The 19,314-nt window shown below is 42.6% G+C and overlaps 1 protein-coding gene and 1 long non-coding RNA gene across 5 annotated transcripts in view; one reads left to right on the top strand and one right to left on the bottom strand.

Annotated features, from left to right (window-relative positions):
• LOC147018078 (uncharacterized) overlaps positions 1 to 19,314 on the top strand; it is a 71,623-nt gene that overhangs the window by 30,718 nt on the left and 21,591 nt on the right. The window contains exons 3-4 of the long non-coding RNA XR_015062268.1: positions 3,435 to 3,551; positions 3,729 to 3,861. This is a non-coding gene — a long non-coding RNA (uncharacterized LOC147018078). The remainder of the gene's footprint in view (positions 1 to 3,434; positions 3,552 to 3,728; positions 3,862 to 19,314) is intronic.
• The window catches only part of LOC147018079 (ninjurin-2-like), a 29,703-nt gene that overhangs the window by 8,801 nt on the left and 1,588 nt on the right, over positions 1 to 19,314 (bottom strand). For 2 of the 4 annotated variants that reach the window (XM_085897418.1, XM_085897415.1), the window contains exons 2-3: positions 2,905 to 3,130; positions 2,544 to 2,570 (exon numbers count right to left, since the gene is read on the bottom strand). In XM_085897418.1, coding sequence (XP_085753544.1) covers positions 2,544 to 2,570; positions 2,905 to 3,130 — 253 coding nt within the window. The remainder of the gene's footprint in view (positions 1 to 2,543; positions 2,571 to 2,904; positions 3,131 to 19,314) is intronic. The other 2 variants (XM_085897419.1, XM_085897417.1) reach the window with 1 other exon arrangement.

Raw genomic sequence — 19,314 nt, 5'->3', positions numbered from 1 at the left:
TCGGGTTTCTCAGGAGACGAAGCAAACACAATTATGTCATCTAGGTAACATTGGGCGCCCTCCTGGCCAGCAAAGATCTGTGACATCATTTGCTGGAATGCACTGGGAGCATAAGCAAGACAATAAGGAACACTGCAAAAACGGAAAAGTCCCTTGTGTGTTATGAAAGCCGTAAGTTCTCTACTTTCCTCATGCAAGGGCACTTGATGGTATGCACTCCGAGGATCAAGAGTAGAGAACATTCTCGCTCCCTGAAGTTCTGCAAATACCTCTTCAATATGTGGGAGTGGATGACTGTCTATTACGACCACCTTGTTGGGTTCACGAAGATCCACATACAGTCGTATACCTCCTGTTTTCTTATGCGTAATGACAATAGGTGAAACCCATTCAGAAGAGTCAATTCTCTCAATGATACCCATCTATTCAAGCGTTTTCACTTCTTGTGAGACAGCATGACAGACAGCAAAAGGTAAACGGCAAAGCTTCTGCTGGATTGGCACAACATCGGGCCTTATCTTTACTCTGTGTACAAATTATTTTGCATAGCCTGGAGTTCCAGTGACTTAGGATTAGATGTCTGCCAAACCGATGTTTTTGCACAGAGGTACTTAGCACTGATGCAAGAGTAACAGATCCATTAACAATATTCAGTCCGAGAGCAATGAAGAGGTCCATGCCGAGTATAGGTGTTCCAGAAGGCACAATGAAGAAATCAGCAGGCATAGAAACATGGTTGTGTTGAACCTACTTGAAGACAACCAACTACAGAGATTGGTTTTTTTAGGTAAGTCACCAAGTGTAATTTTGGTTCTGTAAGAAGTGCATTCTTGAAATGCTCCAGGTAGGTTGACTCTGGAAGTATGGAAATGCCTGAACCTGTGTCCACCAGCTATTTAGCTGAGCATGCCTGTCCATCAGGTGTGCAAAGACGAACATCACAAAATAGGTTCCCTCTAATTTGTTCAGAGGCTTTTGTGTTTATGCTTAAAACAGTCACATCTGGCACAGTCACTTCCCGCACTTGATATATGTGGTCTTTACTGTGACATACTTTCGCAAAATGTCCACTTTTGCCACACTGCCTGCAATTTACATCTTTTGCAGGACATCTGGGGTAATTGGCCAAGTGCATTGCAGATCCACAATGATAACAAGTACTCTCTTGGCGTACTTGTGAAAATTTTGAGTTTGCAGGTTCATTTGATGTGTCCCTGTGGATGGGGTCGCGTCTGCATTGCCCCACGCTGGTATGTGCTAGTATTGTATTTACATCCTGAAAGGACGTCGACGTGCGGCATGTAATCGCTTTTGCTTATGGCTGATTCGATTTGTCCCACCATTATGAGGGCTTTCTGCAGTGTAAGCTCCCATTCCAAAAGCAACCGTTCACGTATAGGAGCTGTAAGGTTTTTTCCACGAGCTGATCTCGTATCATTTCATCAGAGAGGTCACTAAACTCGTAATTAACTGCAATCTCATGTAAAGCAGCAACGAAATGAGCAGTCGATTCACCTAGCCTCTGTGCTCATTGACGAAACTTATATCGTTCATGAGCAACGTTCATCTTTGGCATAAAAAGGCTGTTAATATGCACCGACAGCAGCAGAGTAAGTGTCTCCATCAACTGGGAGGGTATAGAATAAATGCTGCCCTTCAGTCCCGCGGCAGTGTATAAGCGATGCACGCTTCCTCACATCAGAAAGTGCATTGTCATTTACCGCCAGCATGAAGTTCTCGAACATGCGCATCCATGAGGTAAAAGGTATTGAAGGCTCACCCGGACTTGGTAAGAATGCAGCGGGTGGTGTAAGAGCAAGGTGAGGCATCCTTGTCGCCAATATGTTGTGTAGCAAAGACAGCCCACATGAAAGGTCTTCAGCTCAACCATTTTTAACCGTGTCTCCTGCTCCACACACTTGACAGCCCGCTCACTTCACTCTCGGTTCCGGCTCTTCAGTTCCGGTTCATCATGCATTCATTAATATTCATGCAACTCCCAATACCACAGTCTGTCAGTCTATGATCGAAGAACTACTTAATTGTTTTAATTGAATTTCAGCTTTTGAACACTGGAGAACAAGAATCGGCTTGTAATTAAATTAGATATTTTGAACACAAGAATACAATTCGCGTTGTTTGCACTTTCAGAAACCTTCAGTTTAGCAGAACTTTGGAATAATTGTACACCATTTTGACCAATCATATTTGCTCTCAGGGTGGGGGAACATTGAGATTCAGACAAAATGGGGGAGCCCAGCGATGCAACGCCTAAGCTAACTTTGTCCAAATAATAAGGGAGGGGTAACCCTTCCCGTGTCCGTTTTTTCTTGACTGCATGGGTTAAGGTATTCTATGAACTCTCTAGTTGATAATGCATCATGATATCTGTATAAAGTACGAATTTTTTCAAAGCCATTCTTTCACTATCAATTATATGGCATTTTAACATCAGCAAAGTTTAATGGAAAAGAAAGTCAAACATGAATTTCACTTCAAACTGGAATAATATTCTTATGAAAAGCAGCAATAATAAATCTTACCTTCTGTTAAGGATCTTTGCCCCTTTACTGGAATCACAATCACCAGAAAAAAATGGGTAAAAAAGGTGAAAAAAGACAGAAGAGGGAGGAATGAAAAGAAAAGATGGATTGATAGATAGAGGATGGACACAAGATACATACAAAAAGTATATCAAAACACAAATGAAAAAAACGGAAAATGAGAAAAACAAATGGGACTCAGGAGAGCCAAGAAAAGAGAGAAAAAAAACATAGGAGGGAGGGGAAAAAGCCAAGAACATGGAAAGAGGGTTAACAAAGAGAATGTGTTTATTGGTAAGCATAACTGCAAAAAAGAGTACATACTCACTACAAGGCAATGCATACTAATCAGAAAACTTACCAATGAAGACGAGTAGAACTCCAACTATCACTTGTAAGAATATGGAGATAGATATGAAGGTGATTAGAGCAGTGTAGTAGGGGTTATTTGGCTGCTCGATGACTGCCTTCAGCTGAGACGCATTTGCCATGAGCAGTGCGACATCCAACATGCTTTCAGCCAGACTTTTTTTGGTCGCGTAATGGTTTAGGTTCACTGGGTGCCGCCTCGGCTCGCTCACATGCACCTGTGAAGTAATTGCGATATGTTAGAGTGAATAAAACAATTACTTTAGCGTGTCGACTGCATTTTTGTGGAGCAGTGAAATTATTAAAGCTCCATTTTTGATAATGGGTTAATATTGTGTACTGTCATTAAAATGAAAACTTTTAGACAAAATATAAGGCAATAACTGCAAAAACTAATTTTTTTATACATTATTATGGGCTATCAGGATAGCTTTGAGGTGTACGCACTCACCTCTGAGCTATCTAGCCTGGGTTTGAATCTCGACTCAGCTATAAATTGTCATCCTGGTGTTTCATATGCAGGGTAATGCATCAATGGGTGTGCCATCCATTGGAAGGACACTAAACCAGAGGATCCATCTGCCAGCACTGGTCGTTGGTGGATGTTAAAGATGCCATAGTGTCTTTCAGGAAAAATAGGTGAGTTATCGTACATTGAACAAATTCCTGACAACCATGTTTCTAGCCTTGAAACATTTCTTACCTTGTTGTGAATAACTGAAACACATTCAAGAATATGGGGCTCCATTATGTTTTGCATTATTACAGTTACTATTAAAAATATTCGTTTATATAAATCAAACCATGTATTTTCAGGATGAAAATAAAATAACGATACTTTAATCGTGGGATACTCGTTTCTGTGAAGGCAAGTGTGAGTCTGGGTTGGCGAACAACAGAAACAATGGATGTTATCAATGATGAAAACATTTCCCTCGACCATAAAAAGGTGAGGCTGACATTTTGAGCTCTTTTGCTCTGACGATTGGCTAGCTGATGCTTGAAACGTCAGCCGCACTTCGGTTCCCATGGTGGTAAACATACTGCCTTTAAATTTTTGCTCATGAAATCCATTGCTCATCCTTTCATAAGCCTGACTGATAAAAGGAGGATTGAAATAAAACAAATAAACCAATGTACAAGTAAACAAACAAATACATGAATGTGCCAAGTTTAATCTGCAAGTTACCATTGAGTAACATGAGGATAAACAAGAAAATGTCGACACGAATGAAATTTCACTCCAGTTGCATGCTCATCCCATTCTATATTCACTTAACTCACCATAATGTATGCAATAAGCTTAATGTATATATTTACTTACCGGGACATTTTAATTTCAATGTAACATCCACATCCCATTACATCATAATCTATATTCCTATATCCTATTTATTGTATTGGGTGTGATTATGTGGTCGTGATACAAACTCAAAATCGACGAAATTGGAAAATATACAAATAGGTGTTGTATGTGCACAACACTTTAGATGGGAAAGCCAATTGAACGTATTCTATAAAATAAGGAATAAAGTTTGTTTGATTAATTTCCAGCAGAGATCAAACTCAAGACTAGATATCTCGAGGTCTGTTCACACAGAAACGTTCCTTCAAACAAAATCCAAAGTTTGGAGAGCTGCTGAGGTGTGTATGAATGGGTGTTTTTTGTGCGTACATAGTCAAAGCTCATGGAAGAGCGAGAACACAGAATAGATCAGAATGCAACATAACAAAAGGAACAGCATGGGGAGAAGGAGGAAACATCAACAGCAGGGTGGAGTGAGAAAATAGAAGGAAACGGACAAACAGAGATGTGGGTAATGATGAGGAGTAGGGGAGGATACAAGGAGTAGACAAGATGGAGCTAGAAAATAAAACTTGGGAATGGTGGGAGGTAGTTTAATCCATCCATTGGGACCATACTCTGTGCAGAGCATTGGTGCTGCCTAAGCAGTCTCCTAGGCTATTGGGCACAATCCTGGACAGGTCACCACTCTGCCACAGGACACCAGCAAGCTGGTAGTTTAATGGGAGTATAATTTTTTTGTATCAAATAAATGTGTGAGCACAACTTGTGCATTTGGTCTGGCTCAATCCATCATCTGACTGTGGTTGTCTGTGGCAATTCTTTCAGCAAGAGCAACCTTCATCACGTGATCAACTTGTACACTCATTCGGCTCCCTGCCACCTTGTCCATATTGAATGTTTTCATGTGAATGCCAGAACTTTGCTACGGATCAAAAATATTTTAAACCGCTTTTGTGATGTGCCTTGCTTTCATTGATGTGCCAAAGTTATTCAACAAGCTCGAATGAGCTAAGATCCTCGTCCTCTTAATAATGACGTCATAAAAACGAATATGACGTCATTGTGATGTATCAGGTTTGCGATAAATTATCTGTGCTAATGCCCGGCTTGATTCCCGCAAACAAAATTCAAACAGCTTGCCTAGTTTCGGAGATAATGGTATAGGCGATTTCCATTAGCGGCGATATTATGTCAACCTTTTTTCTCGGAAGAATTTCCAAAATCGGAGATGGTTACTGCCTGCGCGTGAGCTTTCTGCATATATATGGCAAGTTTCACGAAGATCCGATGAAAACTCTGGGTTGTGAAACAAAAAATGTCAAAAAATAGGAATGACGTCATAAAAATTTATATGACGTCATAGTGATGTATCATAAGTGTGGCAATTAATCTCTGCTAATGCCCTGTTCGATTCCCACAAACAGAATTCAAAAAGCTTGCCTAGTTTGAGGTAATTTTTTTGGCGATTTCCATTAGCGGAGATATTTTGACGTCATAACTTTTTTTCTCGGAGGAATTTTCAAAATCGGAGATGGTTACCGTCTGCACAGGGTATTTTTACATATATATGCCAAGTTTCAGGAAGTTTCGATGAAAACTGTAGGCTGTGAAACAAATGAAACGAAAAACAAAAAATGTCAAAAAATAGGAATGACGTCATAAAAATTGATATGACGTCATAGTGATGCATCATATGTGCGGTAATTCATCTCTGCGAATGCCCTGTTCGATTCCCGCAAAGAGAATTCAAAAAGCTTGCCTTGTTTTGGAGATAATTTTTAGGCGATTTCCATTAGCGGAGATATTTTGACGTCATAACTTTTTTTTTCTAGGAGGAATTTTCAAAATCGGAGATCGTTACTGTCTGCGCAGGGTATTTTTTACATATATACGCCAAGTTTCAGGAAGTTTCAATGAAAACTGTAGGCTGTGAAACAAAAAAGTCCACAAGAACAACAACGTGAGTAAGACTTAGAGATCCTCCACGAGGATCTAAAAAACTCAAAAAGTGCAAATTACGTTGCTTCGACTGTTGCTCATCCAAATGAAGACCCAAACGAATCAAATAGATTATATGAACAAGTTTTGAATGTGCCATGCATCTCTTAGATGCAAATCCTCACACGTCAACCTGTAGTTGCAACTCCCAACTTTAATCCAAATTCGGCAGTTGCTTGTCATGGAGTAACAACAAAATAGCGACTATTGATCTTACAGATAGGTTGGTTTTCTTGTTGAAATACAAAGCCACATGAAGATCACAATTCGAATCTGTTTCATTGAATGGCATAAAGAGGATAAAATGTCCTAGTCACACAGAAAATGGTAACTTCCTCATGAAGAGCAGAAACAAAATTCTTGAATCCTGTCCTGTGTTTCCTGTGACCAACAATCCAGCTGCTGGGAATTGATATGAGAATCAGCATTGACCATTGTTTCACACCCAAAGTTAAAACGACCTCAAATGTACTGTTAGTGTAATTTCACATGCATTGTACTGGGTTTCTTGCCGTTGCCTTCCCAATGGTAGTCAGGCCAGGAATTGGGAATTTGGGAATTTGGCCAGGGTGCTGTCAACAATCGCACACTCTTTGCGAAAGACACTTTGAGATATTTAATGCCCACAATTGTCTCGCACTCTTTAATGTAGCTACAAATGCTGGAAACTGGATCCCCAGATTAACATCCCGTTGGATAAGCGGTGAACTCAGTGATGCAATGATTTCATTTTGGTGAAGATCTGAATCCAGATCCGGATCTGAGAATTTTTAACTGACTCCTCTCCATTGAGTGGTAGGGCTAAAAACTATATAATAACACGGTATCTCAAAAAGTTATGAACCGATTCTGACGAAACTTGGTGAACTGGTTGGGTGTGTGACAAGGACAAATTGATTCGATTTTGGTGAATATCCAGATTGAGAACAGACCTATCAGTGGGATACAAAACATAAACTGTTCAGCGTGGCAGAGGGATGCACTCTACCGAGTGTCGTTCTAGTTAGACAGTGTAATTGTTATTCTGAAACATCGCAATTGGATATAAAAACAGCATTATAACATGGTCAGCCATAGTCCTTAGAAATTAGGATGTCATTGAGACATGCAATAGGATTAAAGGTTCCACATCATGCCAGATGGCTGCTCTTTGGAGTTGGTCAATGTGATGTACTTTTCTGAGCACACAGCTCGTGATGCTCGGATCCTACAAATGAATCCTAAAATGCTTTTCTGATTTGTCCATTGTTTACTAATGCCCTTGTAATTCAAATAAAAGTACAATGATGTCTCCTAATGGTCTTATCCTACAAGTCATGTTGTCCCCAAATGTATTTTTTGAAAACAAGTGACTTTTAGGTGGTGTATTATGTTATGTGCATTGTTAACGCTGGTATACCTATGATTTGGTGATGGAACTAATTGTTTCTTACACAAGACTTTGTAAGCCTGTTTGATGAGGCTAGACATGAATTGTGAATGTAAAGTAGAGTAAAAATGTGACAAGTATCAATAGTGAAGTTAAATTTGACAACCTGTGGAAAGATTGCGAGAGTTTGAAAATTTCTGGCTGCTTATATAGAGTCATCTCGTGATAGCCAGTAGTTTATGGCACAGTCTGGTTGTAGAACTGTCTCATATTTATGAGTAGTATCTTGACGAGAGGGAAGGGCATGTGGGAATGTGGGGTTCCTCTTTCTCTGGAGGCATGATTTCCAAAGTGCGAGAAGTTGGTTGCGAAAACTCCCAGGGTTTTCCAGAAAATGTATCTGACTCGGCTCCCTGCCACCTAGTCCGTATTAAATGTTTTTAATACGGAATAGGTGGCAGATTATACATACGAAAAAGAAAAAAAAATCTGCAGATGGATAAATGGGAATTATTAGTTCATTTCACATGAACTGCCCCTTCTATATTATGTTGAAATTTTTGTTTTGCTTGAAAAGAAAAAAAAAATATATATATATATATATATGTATATATATATATATATATATATGTATATATATATATATATATATATATATATATATATATATATATATATATATATATATATATATATATATATATATATATACATATATATATATATATATATATATATATATATATATATATACATATATATATATACATATATATACATATATATATACATATATATATATTCATTTATATATACATATATATATATATATATATATATATATATATATATATATATATATATATATATATATATATATATATATATATATATATATATATATATATATATATATATATATATATATATATACAGTGTCTAGAGAAAGTCTATACGCCCTTTCAAAATTTTCACCTTTTGTTGCCTTATTGCCTGGAATGAAACTGCATTAAATCAGACTTTTTCCCACCTTTATTTACACATTGTAACCCACAACTTCCAAGTGAAAAACAAATTCTACAAATTTCAGAATATTAATTTAAAATACAAAACTAGAATATCTTGTTTGGATAAGTGGCCACCCCCCCTGTAATAGGAGTTGTAAATTCGTTCAGGTGTAACCAATCATCTTCAAAATCACACACCAAGTTCATTGGCATCCACCTGTGTTAAATTGTCATGATTCTGATTATTTCAGAATAAAATCAGCTGTTTCTGTTGCCTTCCTCTGCTGGGTGGTCTATTTTACAGCAAAGACTCAAGCATGAGTTTTAAGGAGCTTTCAAAAGACCCCTGGGATAAAGTTGTGGAAAGGCACAGATCAGGGGGTGGTTATAAAAATATTTCAAAGGCCTTGAGCACAGTCAAGACAATCATTAAGAAGAAGAAGGCATATAGTACAATCAAAACCCTACCTAGATCAGGCTGTCCCTCCAAACTGAATGACCAAGCAAGGAAGAGACTGATCAGAGAGGCTGCCAAGAGACCAATGGCAGCTTTGAAAGAGCTGCATGCCTTTAAGGCAAAGACTGGTCACTGTGTGCATGTGACAACAATATCCCAAGCACTCCACAAGTCTGGCCTGTATGGTTGGGTGGCAAGAAGGAAGCCATTACTCAAAAAAGCCTACCTTGAGTCCCGTTTGAGGAATGCAAAAAAACTACTCCGGAGATTCTGAAGCCATGTGGTAAAAAGTTTTCTGGTCTGACAAAACCAAGATGGAACTTTTTGGCCTAAATGCAAAACGTTACATTTGGCACAAACCCAACACAGCACGGCACCCAAAGAACACAATCCCTACTGTGAAGCATGCATCATGTTATGGAAATGTTTCTCATCAGCAGGGACTGGGGCACTTGTCAGGATGGAAGGGAAAATGGATGGAGCAAAATACAGAAAAATCCGAGAGGAAAACTTGCCGCCATCTGCAAGAAACCTGAAATTGCGACGGACGTTCACCTCTCAGGATGACAATGACCCAAAGTACACAGCCAAAGCTACACTGGAGTGGCGAAGGAATACCAATATATAAGTCCTTGAGTGGCCCAGTCAGAGCCCCGACCTAAGTCCACTCGAAAATCTGTGGCATGACTTGAAGATTGCTGTCCATCAACACTTCTCATACAATTTCACTGAGCTCGAACAGTTTTGTGCAGAAGAATGGGCAAAAGTTGCCCAATCAAGGTGTGCAAGTTGGTCGAGACCTTTCCTAACAGACTCACAGCTGTAATTGCCTTCAAAGGTGCTTCCACTAAGTATTAACTCGGTGGTGGACACTTATCCAACCAAGATATTCTAGTTTTGTATTTTAAATTAATATTCTGAAATTTGTAGAATTTGTTTTTCACTTGGAAGTTGTGGGTTACGATGTGTAAATAAAGGTGGAAAAAGTCTGATTTAATGCAATTTTATTCCAGGCTATAAGGCAACAACAGGTGAAATTTTTTAAAGGGGGTGTAGGCTTTCAATAGGCACTGTCCAAGCGACTTTGGACAATGCCTTTATCCTGTAAATTGTACATGTGTACAAGCTTCTCAACTTTATTTATATATAATACCATAAAAAATAGCAACTTACTTCCATTAAGGTGGTACCATAGATATATATATATATATATATATATATATATATATATATATATATATATATATATATATATATATATATATATATATATATATACAAAAAAACAGTGATACACCCTGAAGACCCAAACTCAACTCCTGTTTGTGTGGAAAATTGCATGCGGACAGATTTGGTGCGTGGAAAGTTTAAACAGTTTATATACTTCCATGCATGTGTATATGGAAGATTAACCATCATTTATAAACATGTTTTAATTCGTCATTTTGTTCAAGTCATTTTCCTCTGTTTTTTTTAACTTTATCTGTAAGTCGCCAACTCTGTCCCTCCCAACTGCTGTCATTTTCTCCATCTCACCACTGGCCTGCATTACTGTACAAGTCAGCATCCTCCTCCATTAAAAGTGAAATGCAAAATGAATACAGTATTTGAGTAACACGATTAATAATGCAGCCTTTGTCTCATTCTGAAGGCATCCGTGCCAAGTATTTCACTCCCACTACGAGCAGAGTGCAATTTGGGGCAGCGGACTTACCATTTCAATAAAAACAAAATGAGAGGTATCGTAGTTTATACATACAATATAACCAATTATCTTACATACGTAATGTGGATATTGTGGAGGAATTTGTGCTGAGTGTTACAACCACAAAAACCAAAACATTTCTGCCAACGGACAGAAAATGAACAGAAGCATATGTTCCATCTTATGTCATAACCTGGCAACATTCAAGGTCAACCATTTCATCCTGATTTAGGCTCAACAGCTGACCAGGCAAAAGTTAGTAAGTAATACAGGTGAAACATGCACCCATGGTCAAACACAGTACTGTAGTTGTACATTATTTCTTAAGAACTGATGAACACAGTTGCTTTTAGTTTGAAAGGACGTGCCTTTATCAATACAGAAAAGCAAAAGTTATAAAACATGAGACTGTCATGGCAACCATAAAAGGTCCATCATCATATTTCGTCTTTAATAAATATTGACATCTCGACCAATCCCCCAACCATCACTCATTCCTATCTGTACTGTGTGTTTAGTATAATTTTTATCTCTCAATTCTCTCCTTTTGATCGACCGAACCTCCACCCCACCCCCACATTCCATTATTTTCCTTTCCTCATTTACTCAACCAACCACCTTCATAGCTGGCTTTCTAATTTCCTCTACTCGTGCAATCAACAAGTTGCTTTCTTTGGATCCCTTTCCTCTGTTGTCTCAGTGGAGGATGGAATGCCCCAAGTCTTATGCCTCATCTTGTTCCACTTCTCCAATGCCCTAGAAAATGCTTTCTTACTTTTTGCAGATGACTTCACATTGTGTCATACATTATACCAAAACGTCATACATACGTACTTACGCCTTCTTCTTCTTAATGATTGTCATACATTATATCTTCCCACCACTAGCAGACAACAGCTGCACCACTCTTTGTTGATCTGGAATTGATTAGATGCTGGTCTAATGAATGGATCATGTCTTTCAAGCGTGGCAAATATCACCGTCTCACATTGTTGCGCCGGAAGTATCAAAAGAATGGACATGTCTATTTCCATTGTCTGCATGCAGCCACTGGAAGAGATTCGGTCTCTTTAACTTCAAGGCTTCACCCTCAAACATGAACTCCCAGTATAGCAGAGCTGATCGTTTCAAATAATTCTTTGAAAAACCTGAACAACTCACAGCCTACAAGGCCTTTGGCCATAGCTCAGTGGAGGACTGCTCTGGCCTATGGACTGGGGCTCCTACTTCACACCTACTTCTACAAAAGCTCTGAACATTCTTTGAATGCGACGAGGCCAAAGCACAAGGTTTGTTGGTCTCAGATTGCAGACAGGTCGATCATGGCCTCTGTTGTTTAACTGCCTCTCCCCCAGTAGAGCTCAAGCTGCTCTCTCAGCTCCTTCAGCATGCATGCATTCTTTCCATAACCACCTCCTGGAAGAACACCTAAAATCCAGGCTTACTTCACATCCCAACTCTTTTGTTCTTCTTTTGTCAGCATTTCTGAAATTGCCTTCCTGAGACAGTTTGATCCCACTCCTATCTCAAGCACTTCAAGGAGACAGTGCATCACCATCTCATGCCATCCCCATCCACACCTGCAATCTCACTTACTCCCATTAACTGTATCTAACCCAACCCTCTTACTTGCAGGTTACTGTGTTTCATCCTCTCCTCTCCCTTTCCTGTTCATTATTCATATTGTTTGCTTGAGTTTACCTATTACCTAACTGCCCCACTCTCAGTCCTCTATTGTATTGCTCTGTTTGTTCTCTGTTGCATTGCTTTTCTATGAGCCTAGAGTTTGTATCCCCCAATATTAATAAAATCTGTATACTGTATGTCATATCTAGATGCAATGGCTCCTACTATTATCGATCTGTGTTTTGAAACTTGCACATTCTTAATGTGTGAAACTCTTGATTTCCACCGAAATGACTCAACAGTACAAGGGAAGAGCTTTTGCCCTGTAAGCATTTGAGGCTCTGGGTGAGTAATCATGAGTTTTTCACACAATCCCCATTCCGGAATATATTCCATTTTATTAAAATGAGTACATCATGCTACGGAAATGACTTAGGGGTTAATTATTCAATAGTTATATTCTAATGAGTGCCATCATGAAGTGTCTGTAAACACCAATTTGCATTTCCCAGAATAAATGTCTAGTTAGCTCCCTGTCACCCCCACACTTGTGTCTGTCTCTTTCTCCCATCTCTCATCTGTGTTTTATCTTCAATCACCCACTTTGTACTTTGATACCATGAATCACACTCGACAAATGGCTATTCCACATTATAATTATTCTTCTTCAACAGGAGGAACGTGAGGTCTGGTGGCTGAGGGAGATGTATAGCATTGGGGAGTTTCATGTATGTGCTTCTTGTGAATGCTTGCAGCTGTGGAGGAACCCTGGTAAGGTTTGAAATGGCAAAGGGATTCCCTTGTGTAACTTTTTTGGTTGTTCTATGCAGCTTTCTTTGGCTGGAAGAACATGGGAGTTAATTTATTTTAAAATATTTCAACAGTCCAGTTCGGGCTCTCCACATGTGCATGGTGAAATTTGAACTCCTCCGTCCCACCTTACCAAAGCTGAGTTTTCTGAACCTGATTCGTCCTGTTTAGTGTGTGCCATTTGGCATTGTTTTGCTGTTTTATCTGTACTGTACTGAAATGGGAGATGCTTAGCAGGCAGACACGAAGCAGAGGAACAGTCGAGCCGGGCTGTGTTGCACGAGTGCGAGCGTGGGCGTACTGTGCCCGCGGCTCCCCTTTATTCCGTACGCGGTACACTCACGAGCCGGCCGACTCCAGCATTACTACGACGCCTCAGGCGGCGTGCACACCTCATATCCCTTGCCGACCCCACGGCCACCCCTCTCATCATCACGCCCACCATGCATCATCACCATGCCCTTCCCCATAGGCCCGCAGACTCCACCACACTCCTCCCCCCTAAAACTATGATTATTAACTGATTATCATTATAAGAAGCATGCAGAACGCGAAGGACTTCGTATAATAATCATGGAAATAAAATGAAAATAGCAAAGTATAATAGCACACCACATCATATAATGTGTCGATGCGAGCGAGTGGAGCAGCAAAGGTCAGGTCTGACCGCGTTACCGATATGAAGCAGCAAAATGAGAAGCACAGCAGCATTATGCAGCAAAAACGCCCCCAGGCGGCCCATGCTGACATGACCCTGGCCAAGGTCGTAACGACCTCTCGAGCCAACCTCCTCCGGCCCCATCAAACGCCTCCGGCCCACTCCCCCCAGGCAGACCCGACGTAGATAAACATCCCGAAGCCGGCAGCCCGCTATCTGGAAGCCGTGGCGCCAGCCTTAGACCTTGGCCGGGGGCACTGAATAGCGCCGCTGGCTGCATGCATTTAATGCGCCAAAACAACTCACGCACCACCATCAGTCGAGACGCCAACGCCCGTCCCAACGGCCTTGAGCGAACACAGCGAGTTGCGCTCGCAATCAGAGGTGGGGGTAACGCCGACCAGGGCACCAGACTTGGTTCCGAGTCGATCTCCGAGACCCCCACGGCCGCTAGACGGGAGCAACTCCACTTAAACCACACTGCAATCATAGGCTCGTTATAAATCATTACGAATAATATTCGAAGCATCGCAAATTCATTTTTCCGTACAGCGCGCTTTTTTGATAAAATCCCAGCACATGACAAAGCAATTACCTGCGGCCCGGGACAGTGGACGGCCAACTCAACCTTTTCATTTGCCACCACCGCCCCTGAAGCCCCTACATCACATTGATCATAATCCAACTCCCATTTAATGATCTCCGCCACATCCACTTTTACACGAGAATTGCTGGCATTTATTTCAACAACGTTAAACTGCATCAATAGAGCAAGGAAAAACACATATGCCATGAACAACAACCCACAACCCGCATCACGAGTCCGCTCCTTGGTTGTCGACTCGATGTTGTGACTCGCGACTCCCTCCAACGCCACAGGCCCATCGTCACCTGTCGAAGCTGCCTGCATCACGCCCACGCGCATTGCCTCACGAACCTTGCCACAGCGCGGGAACTCATCGCGAGCGAAGCGCGGGAACTCATCGCGAGAGCTGATACGGCTCTCGCCGCCCGCCAGAGCCTCGCCCTCGGCACTCGATGAAGTCCTCGAAGAGAGTACTGGCACATCTGGAGGTACGAACCGGAGACCCAGTCCGAGGTGCGCAAGCCAGTCTCGACCCAACAGGGGGGGGCCCTCCCCTCGTACAACGAACACCGAGAGCCGGGCGCGTCGATCTCGGTAGCGCACTGAGACGTCGGCCCTCGCAAGCGGTGCAATCACCTCACCAGTGTACGTGTATAACGACAAGGCCGTCTTGACCAGGCGAATACCGCGAAGACCACGAGCCGCCCGCTCATCCATGACCGACACTGCAGCCCCCGTATCCACGCAAAACACAGTCGGTTGGCCATTCACTTCGACCTCAACCGTGAAAGGCGTCGTCATCTCCGAACCAACGGAAAACAGACTCAACCGTGGTTGCATCTCCCGCTCTGGCTCGCCGGCATTGTCAGGCCCCGGTTGCAGGCCGATCTCCAGGTCACTGGGGTCCTCTCGCACCTCGTCATCCAAGACCCCAACGGAGGCCCCCGCCATCCGACACACACGCTTCAAATGTCCCACCTTGTGACAACGCAAACACACGGTGTTCTTATACGGGCACATTTGTCGCAGGTGCGGACCCCCACACCCCCAGCAGCCGCGGAAAGTCCCTTCGCTCCAGGTGCGACCGTGCTGCGGTGCCCCCTCGCTCCAGGTGCGACTGTGCTGCGGTGCCCCTTTATTCCGTACGCGGTACACTCACGAGCCGGCCGACTCCAGCATTACTACGACGCCTCAGGCGGCGTGCACACCTCATATCCCTTGCCGACCCCACGGCCACCCCTCTCATCATCACGCCCACCATGCATCATCACCATGCCCTTCCCCATAGGCCCGCAGACTCCACCACATTATCCAGTGCAATATTTTATGTAAATTCATTCGTCATTTTGTGCTATTTGTTTTGTATTGTTCATTTGTATTGTCAAGGTCTAAACGGCCTTTTTCAAGGTCTTCCTCAGATAGAAAGTGTGCCCTGCTTTAGATTTAGTCCTGCATGTATTTCTGGGTATCCTATTTTCTCAACACTATCTTATCCTATTTCTTGTTTCATTTTCCTCTCCTTGTTTCAAATGTTTTTTTTTTTGTTAATATCGAAAGATGTATTTCACCCCATAACGATTCTCATTTCTGTTGAATTTCCTTCTGCTCCCGGTTCTACATCTCCCCCCTCCCCCCGCCACCCCCCTCTATTTTCCAAAACTGAATCTACATTAAATATAAATGCTTCTTTTTAAGAAACAAGAAAATAATTTTAAAAATGCATTTCAACCCTTACCTCTCTTTCATGAATGCCACACGTGTGCTTCTTCTCCCTCAGGATATATGTCTCTCTTTCATCTTCTTCAAAAGGATTATTTTTCTGAGATTTTTGTCTGCTCTGTATCCTTCCTCTCACAAAACGTCCCCAACCCCTGAGTGCCTCTCCCCGGTTACTGTCTCCTCCGATTTGATAAGCCTGAAGCATGCCCCAGCGGCGGAGTTGCTCTTTACATCAAGAACTCAATTTCCAACTGCCCTTGAACTGACCTTACACCTCCCAACCCCCAGGAGCACCTCTGGCTCTAATTTACCCTCCGCTCCTACCTCTTGTCTATTTTGGGTGTCGTACTGTCCACCTAACAGTGATGACTCCATATACATCTCTCTCAGCCAACATGGACAAACTGTTAACCACTCATCCCAACTCTCCCTTCCTCATATGTGATGATTTCAATTGTCACCATGCAACTTTGCTGGGTGTTGATACCTCTCTCACTGGCCATGGCACTTCAGCAAAAGACTTCTGTGACCCCATGTCAGGTCAAGTATGGGAGCATGCGCTGGAGCAGCGTGTCGCTGCGTCCACTTTCTGCCGGTATTCCAAAGGCCTCCGTCTGGCCACCAGGCAGATGCCTGGCCCATCCCCATCTCTCTGGGATTCCGATCAACCTGCTGCAACCACGAGGCATGTGGTTGGCCCGTTGGCCTCCTCTACCCATGAGGCTCCCTCACTAAGAAAATCTGGTAAGCAGGATCAGCGTCAGGAAAACGAGGCACATGTTTATACAGCCACAGCTGATGCTCACGGACTATACATGTACCACATCTCATCTGAGTCTCTCTCGACAACCGTTTGTTGGACACAAAGTCTGACCAGCAATAGCCAAGGATTCTCAAAAGAGACCTGGTCCCGAAGGAGGTAAATCTCTGTCTCAGATTCTTTTTCAGAGTCCAAGTTTCACATCCGTAGAGCAAGACTGGAAGCAACAAGAATTAAAGACAGACTTTCATCCTCCTGCATAGGAACCGAGAGTGCCATACTCCATGATCCAGTGAAAGCATGACACCCCAGGCCTGACTAAAATGTCTCTCGACCTCTGGCTCACAACATGCGGAGACATGAATATCACTGCCATAGCAAGTGAATCTCTCTATGACCTCAACATCCTCGCCACAGACAGGAACAGACAATATAGCAACATCTAAGATGTCATTGAAAGCCTGGATCTTAGTTTTGACCCAGGAAATCCCAGTGGCTCAAGCTCCTCGTTCAGTGCCTGGAAGGCCCCCATCAGGATATCCAGAGTCCGCAAAGATGACTGCATTATCTGTATCATGAAGGTCAGAGATCTTGACATTCCCAAAGGATGCCCCGCAGCTTGATGTCTCCTTCTTCCCAACCATGGTATACTGAATTCTGTGGCGAGGCAGTTGCTTTGAAACCACCTGCCTTTTCTTCCTGGAAAGCAAATCTGACTGAAGGCAATCTGAGTGCATTCCAAAATGTCTGCAGCAAGTGTGTGTCCACTCTCAGGAGAGCCAGACAACAATGCATTTCGCTGATTCAGTGCCACTTGTCTGGTCTCCAATTAATGGCAGAGCATGCCGGCAAGGCGCACAGCACAGTCTGGTTATTCAGCATTGGTCACCGTGCCCAATCATCCCTTACATGGACTTAGCAATTTGCAATCAGGATCATGATAGCTCAAATTCATCCAGAACCAGGTATATTTCAAGAAGTCACACAGGTGATGAGAATACAGAGGAGCAATAACAATCATGTCAACAATAAAACCCCTTACCCTCTCTTGATACCGCCCACAAAGCCAACGAATAATTGGTAAGAGCCTCAATTATCCTATCTTATCGGACCCCAATCATTCCACGCGAGATAGGCAACAGCAAGGGAGGGACAAGACAAGAAATACCCTTGCCATGTCTGATGGGACACAGCAAGAACTGATGCCAGTGGCAGCTTGTAACCGTCCTTGCAAGAGGCTAGTCAGCACGGTCAAGGAGCTCTTGAGGTGTCGGAGAAGGGTGGCTGGCTAGGTGGGGTTGTGGCTCTGGGGCGCAGCTCGGCAGTCCTGACACACAGCCTCGAGTGATGTGGTTCCTGTGCATCTCTTCGCTTCCACTCTGGCGCACCCGCCTTTATAGCCCCCAGCCCCCACCTCACCCATGACGTATCGCGCCCTTCCCCTCTCGCTCACCATTGGTCTGAGGGTCCCATTTGATAGGTGGAGAACTGTCCCCTCTGACTTGTCACCTCAGGACGGCCCTCCCCCTTTCTTGGGCCGACTGGAGCAGGGTTTTCCCGCAAAAACTAGCGCCTCACGGTCTACCAAGATGCTTTAAAGTTTAAAAGGACATAAAAGAACAGATTACAGATGGTAGAACATTAAATAAAGGCTCAACGAGTCCGCGGTTTTTCGACACGTACATTAGGGAGGGTGGACACGTCTGTCTCGACGAGCATACCTAATATCATGATTAATTACTTCAGGCTTACTCTATTACATTTACGACTAGCAAATATCACTGACCCTTCGCTGACGGGAATACGAAGAGGTTGGGGGAGGGGGGAGGGAATTATACCAACACCACCTCCAATCCAGGATTGTGTCCGTGTGGCACATGTTATTGAAGACCGAGCTTTATGCTCACCAATAAATGAAAGCAGAGCTGCTGATCCAGATTTTGCTCTTATTAAGAGCTGGTCAGGATTACATACTGTACAGCCAAATCGTTTATTTGTGAACATGCTGAACTTGCTAAAAATAAAAATTGATACCCCGAACTTGTTGAGGTACTAAGGCACAGGTCAGGTCCCATAACAGCAAATACTGCACTACCTGCTAGCAACAAGCATTGCCTGCTACTCAAATCACATATACATACTGTATATTGGTTTTGTATTTTCTCTGTGAAATACAACACAGTACAAACTCTGGGGCTTGGAAAGATACAATTCAGTATTGTCCCTAACCTACACCAGTGACATTTGCTGGCACATGCAAGCTCTAATTACTTTCAGTCCAACACTTTAATGCTCAAACCATCGGATTATCTCGGCTTACAGCCAGGGAGTCAAACGCACAATGGAATCAGTCTGCACAAGTACAATTAGTCAGACATGTCGCGCTGCCCAAACACAC

The sequence above is a fragment of the Eptatretus burgeri genome, chromosome 10, assembly GCF_056783735.1.
Source record: "Eptatretus burgeri isolate ZD-2024b chromosome 10, Ebu_testis_v1, whole genome shotgun sequence".
In the NCBI taxonomy this organism is placed as follows: Eukaryota; Metazoa; Chordata; class Myxini; order Myxiniformes; family Myxinidae; genus Eptatretus; species Eptatretus burgeri.
The sequence above is the reverse complement of the archived record's forward strand: the minus strand, read 5'-3'. Positions and strand labels throughout refer to the sequence as shown.